We start from the raw sequence: 6,000 nt of genomic DNA, 5'->3' as shown, positions 1-6,000 counted from the left end.
TAATGCAGCTCCTCGGCTGCCGGTCGAGGAACACGACCAAGTGGTCGTCCTGCGGATAGGGATGGGGGAGGCGAAAGAGAGAGGAGAGGCAGGAGAGAATGAGACAGAGTGAAAGGAATAGGAAGAGACAGGGAACGAGATGGGATGGAAGAGAGATTTTAAAGAGAACGAGACAATGAGAAAGAGAGACGAAGAGAGAGAGAGAGATATTTTAAAGAGAACGAGACAGAGAGTAAAAGAGATGAAGAGAGAGAGAGAGAGAGAGAGAATGAGAGGTAATGAGAGAAAATGAAAGAGAGGAAGAAAACGTGGCAGAATAACAGAGAGAAGAGGACAAAGAATGAGACAGGGATAAAAAGAGATCGAGAAAAAGAAAATGAGACAGAGATGCAAAGAGATCGAGAAAAAGAAAATGAGACAGAGATGCAAAGAGATCGAGAAAAAGAAAATTAGACAGAGAGACAGAGAGAAAGGGGAGGGAGAGAATGAGCCAGAATGGAAGAAAGTAAAAGGAACAGAAAAAGCCTAAAACAGAAGGAAAGGGCGAGGGGTGGAAAATGTGGAACGAGAGCGACGGAAAGAGAGCCCTTAACGAACAGTTCCCCCTTAATTTGATCACGGCGGAATAGCCCACTCCATCTAAGATCTGTTTGCTCGCGAAGAAACATCCGAGATAAGGCCGCGGGAATTATGAAGAGATTGCTCGGCTGCGGTCCAAGGAAAAGCATCCTTCGCTGGAGAGCACAGTCTAATTACAAGAACGAAAAGCGGCGCTGGGCGACCGGGTATGGGGGGGGGGGGGAGCAGTTTCTCTCGGGAAGAAGGCCGGGCAAAGTCCTTTCGGTTACCCCCGGCTAAGGCCAACCGCGATGAACGAGACGAAGAAGAAGAGACTCGGGACGTACGAGCCCCGGCGAAAAGAGGGGTCGAAAAAGGAGCAGGATAACCGGGGAGATAACGACTATCGACGCCTCGCCGTGAACTCGTAATGGACCACTCGACTTGGAGCTCTCCCTCTCTCTCTCTCTCTCTCTCTCTTTCGATTTTCTTCTCTGTCTATCTGTCGCTACACTTTTCGCTCTGTCTCTGTTTCTACCTTCCTGCGGCTTCACTTGTCGGCGCGTCTCTGTCTTTATCTTCCACTCGCTACATTTCTCTCTATATCTTCCTCTAGCTTCAACTCTCTCTCTCTATACCTCTTTTCTCTTTCTTTATCTTCCTGTGGCTTCACTTCTCTCACTATCTCTGTCTCTATCCCTCACTCGCTTCATTTCTCTCTATATCTTCCTCTAGCTCCATCTCTCTCTCTTTCTCTCTCTATGCCCCTTTTCTCTTTCTCTATCTTCCTGTGGCTTCACTTCTCTCTCTGTCTCTGTCTCTGTCTCTGTCCCTCACACGCTTCACTTCTCTCTATATCTTCCTCTAGCTTCATCTCTCTCTCTCTCCATCTTCCTCTCGCTTTATTTCTCTCTCTCTCTCTCTTTCTACCTTCCACTCTGTCTCTCTCTCTCCATCTTCGTCTCGCTTTATGCCTCTCTCCTCTCTCTCTCTCTCTCTCTCTGTCTTGTATGCTGGGAGGGACCCTCGCCTAAACGCGGAGTTTTATGGTCGCGTTCGCCGCCGGTGACAAGACGAGCAATAACCACCCCCAGCGATTCCGTCGCCGTAAGCGGCTGAAAAACTGTTTTTTCAAAGCGGAGCGCACCGCGGGCCGTCCTTGTTGCCGATTTACTCGAATAATCTCGACCCTATATCGATTCATCCACGGATTTACGAGCTTTATCGCTCCCGTTCCTCCTCGGTTCCCATCGGCGACCCTTCGTTCCGCGCACTTATTAAGTCGGATCCGTTTTCTCGCCGAGATATCGGCTTCAAACTTATCCACACCCAATAATAATAATAATAATGATTGGATTGCGGATTCTATGCATTTATAATAATAACGATTAGATTGTAGATTCTATGGATTTATAATAAAAATTAATGGACAGGTGAAATTTTTGATAGTGGAAATATTAAAAATTATATGAACACATGAATGAGTATTTTGTTGAAATGATTGAAGATAGTCCTGTTCAACCCTTTGACATACAACGACAAGGAGCCGTCGTTCCTTCCATGTGCCATAGCAGACTCTGACGTCAATAAATTATTCTTACTCTCTGTTAATAAAAGATGCGATTTTTTATCACAAAAGATTGCTCTCTGCGTTAAGAAATAGCCTGATATACGTGTTAAGTTCTATCTTTAAAATAACCTAAAGAAAAATTAATTCATGCGACTCGTACCAACACGGTTTCACTACTTAACAATTCTTTCAGTCTAAACTTTGTTAGCTCTTAAACTTTGTTTAAAAATGATCTTAAGACTTGATAGAACGATTTTAATGGCACCTCAGAGTGCAAAGTGTTAACAACAATAGACACCGACAGCGAAAAGACGATTCCTCCGCAAAACGTCTCTCGATTCCCCGATCCCACAGCGCGCGCCCGCGATACGATAAAACAATGGCACGGCTACGAACGGAACGAATTACGTACGGGCGACGCTCGCGAGTCTCGCCATTTTCCCTCTTCAATCATCTGGAATCTTCTTCTTCTTCGTTCGTTCGGCATCCCCGTTTTTACATCGATTAGCTCCGCGCGACGGGACCCGCGACGAAGGCTGAACGTTGCCAGACAACCGCGGCCCACGGCCAAAGAAAATCCACCGTTCCGGAAGCTTCGAGCCCTGCCATCCCTTCCACCGTCGCCCCCCCCACCCCCTCCCGCTCCCGCGCGCCCCCGTCCCTTTTTTACCCGTATCGGCGATCGTTAATTAACAAGGAAAAAGGATCCGAGCAGCCGCGTCCGCGGCGAGGAACAATGGCTGTCGGTTTTCTTTCCGCTCTATATTCGTCTTCGTCCCTTCTTGGGTAACGCTGGGCTATCCGCGCCGTACCATCGACAAATTAATATCCCGCCACGATTGTTTATGGGCGCCCGGACGCCTTCGTTATGTTACACGGCTACATAATGAGCCATTGTGCTGTCGGCGCGACGGTATCGGGAATTTCGGACGAATAACGTCGAAATTCGGCGGTGGGGACGACGACGAGACACCGTCAATCTTTGCTGATTAGTTGCGCCGCTCAGGTGCAACGCGATGCCGAAAGATTGTTCCACCATGGGCGCGAATGTTGCACGTTTTTTTTAATATATTTGATACATACATTTTTTAATATATTTGAATTTATATTCGGTATATGACGTGGAATGTTATTTGACGCGTTTCGACTAGCAAATTTGGACTCCGTAAGAAACTCGTCCGATTCGCGTTCACGTTCGCGACGAACCGTGTTAAACGGTTGAAAGTTCGCGGAAGCCGGCCGTGAAATAAGGTGACACGCGCGTGTCGAACCGGAGTCGCCGTCGACGAAAATTTAATCCGTCGCGTCGGACCATGTCTCCGTTAGCCGAGTTTCGGGGACGCTTACTTTAATCTGAAATCGGGTTTCGGCGCTTTTAAGCCCGGGCACCGTAGGGCCGGTTTCTCGCGACGACGAACGAAAGGGCGACGAGCGAGCGAGCTAGCGTCGGAGCACCCGGAGGCGGGGCGAACAACGACGGCGTAGAAACACACCGTAACTTTTCGGAAAAGCCCTTACGAACTTTGAACCCCTCCCTATGGCTTGTGTGTTGCAGCTATCCGCCATGGTCGACGGGATTTATCCGGCGCACGGACAAACTGCGGGCTCGTTCACACATTTGGTGAGCGATCGGCTGGTAGTGGGCGGCGGCGCCGATGCGAGATCCCTGCAGGGCGCTAAAGGGATCAACAACTTCGTTGGATGCCTCAGAAAGGTGAGTTCTCCCGCGGATCCGCTTTCTCATTTATTTGGCCGCGCGTGACGCGCGTCGGCCTCTAACGAGAACCGATCGAACCCTCAAAATTGCTACGATGTTACTTCGGAGCGGATACGGTAGCCAGTTACTGGCCAAGCAGCCAATTGCTGCGCCTTTGCTTTATTGTCGGGCGTAATTAACTTCGCGCGACTAAGATTATTATTTCTGTCGCTCGATTATTTTCATCGGAACTTCGGTAATCGTTTATTAATTCATTAGTAATTAAGTGTTTGTTAATATCGCTCGCGTGAAGGATGAAAGTTGTTAAGATAGCGAGAGAATTGTTTCAATTTTTTATATCAAATTCGCGATATTTTACAGTATTGAAAAGCTTGAGAAACGAGTGGAGAATTGATACTTAGTAGAATAAATCGTTCTAGAGAATTAATTTTAATTCAATTAAATATTCACTGGTTCATTCTTTTCTAATTTCCAAAATTGCCCTTTACGAAAATTATGCTGTTAAAAATACTGAAATTACAAAAATAAGAACACAGCAACTATTTCAACTTTTCTTTCCAATTTCAATCTCTATTTAATTACTTAAATTTTTAAAAATTAGCATTTTTAAAATTTTTTAAAATTAGCAAATTAGCATTAGTATTTTTAAAAACCAGCATTTAAAATTGACAACGAAGATCTGCTCTTAAAAACCGGCGAAGTAAATTCATTGAATTTCTTTCTCGTCGTTCGCGCGTTCATTCTTCCTATCCTGAATAATTTAGCAAAAATAAATAATTCCCTCCCCCTCCGGTGCCATTAGAGCGTGTATGATGAAGTTCACGTGTTTATACGCTGTTTGCGCGTAGCATTCTTCTCTCCTGGTACGCAACAATGCGGGGCTTTATCTCTTAATCTTTGTCTTTTAAAGCCGTGGCGCGCGATGAAACGGCGCACACCGTTGACGTTACAGTTCGCCCGCGACTACGACAATGCGCGGAACATGCGGGGAACGGTAGTAGCCGCCTAAACATCGTGCTCGTGTCCCGGGTTCGCGCGCGCGGAAATTTTTAATGGTGTAATTTCGAGTTGCGAAAACGCGAGATGAATATTATATTTAATTCTCCGGGGAGAGAGCCGCGCGAATATTTTATGTTTTTCAAAAGGTCTAAATAGGTATTGCGGCGGGTTGTACGAATAAAAATTAATAAGGAGAAGTTTGTATTAATTCTACGAATTATTTCGTATTTTCTATGTCGCGTGTCACGATATAGTATTTAATATTAACATTAACACTGATCTAGATTTTTTCGTGTTGCGCCGGTAACAAACTTTTCCGTTTGCCATTGTCGAAGGGTTTTCACGAGAACACAAAATTGCTGTCTGTAATTTACTGTTAGTTAAACCGAACACGCAATATTCACTTTCGTTTAGTTTTTTGCGTGGCACCAACGGGGGGCCACCGGCACTTACCCAATAGTTTTCGCATGGTACCAACGTGGAGCCACTGGACGTCAAAGAGTGAATAAGTAGCCGCCATGTTACAGTGTACGAAAAGATTTTAATTCATTTTTCAATCTTAATATTTTACTTCCCCCAAAATACATTTTCTTTCGCCGTAGTTCCCCTATTATTCTTGCCATAATAAATTAAATATTAATTAGCAGTTAGAAGAAATTAAAGAATTTTTAAGATATTCTTCTATGCTTGACACTCGATGCATTTATGGTTCCGAATCTGCAGTGCCGTCCAGGGACAGATTAACTCTCGCTTTTTACGAGACACGATTCTCTAAGAAGAAGCGAAGTTACGCCAGGCTTCTATAATGCTTTAATTTCAATTTAAAATTACGTAAAAGTTTCCTCTTAGATTCCAGCCCCCCTCCCACCCACGTTCCTTTCTCATTTGCCTCTTAAATGCGTGATATTAAAGCTTATAACGCAGCAATTCAGCGATAAATTTTCCGGCGGCCACACAGTAATCTTTGAAGTTCCGAAATGAAACACTTTATTCGCTTTTTACCTTCGCAGTGTGCGCGTGACGTTATGTTACACACTTTGTTCAAGAAATATTAACTAGAGGGAAGCACACTCTCCTGGCTCTACCTTCCTGTCACCGAACTCGCGTTCTCTCTTGTTTCTGCATTGTACTTATTAAAAATTCTGCGGAAGTTTCA

General features: G+C 45.1%; 1 protein-coding gene across 1 annotated transcript in view; it reads left to right on the top strand.

Annotated features, from left to right (window-relative positions):
* Nrx-1 (neurexin 1) overlaps positions 1-6,000 on the top strand; it is a 371,741-nt gene that overhangs the window by 208,675 nt on the left and 157,066 nt on the right. Inside the window, 1 exon segment of the mRNA XM_078182335.1 lies at positions 3,684-3,842. Within this exon segment, the coding sequence (XP_078038461.1) occupies positions 3,684-3,842 (159 nt within the window).

Source organism: Augochlora pura, chromosome 1 (assembly GCF_028453695.1).
Source record: "Augochlora pura isolate Apur16 chromosome 1, APUR_v2.2.1, whole genome shotgun sequence".
Lineage (NCBI taxonomy): Eukaryota > Metazoa > Arthropoda > Insecta > Hymenoptera > Halictidae > Augochlora > Augochlora pura.
Note: the sequence above shows the minus strand (reverse complement) of the source record. Positions and strands in the feature narration are given on the sequence as shown.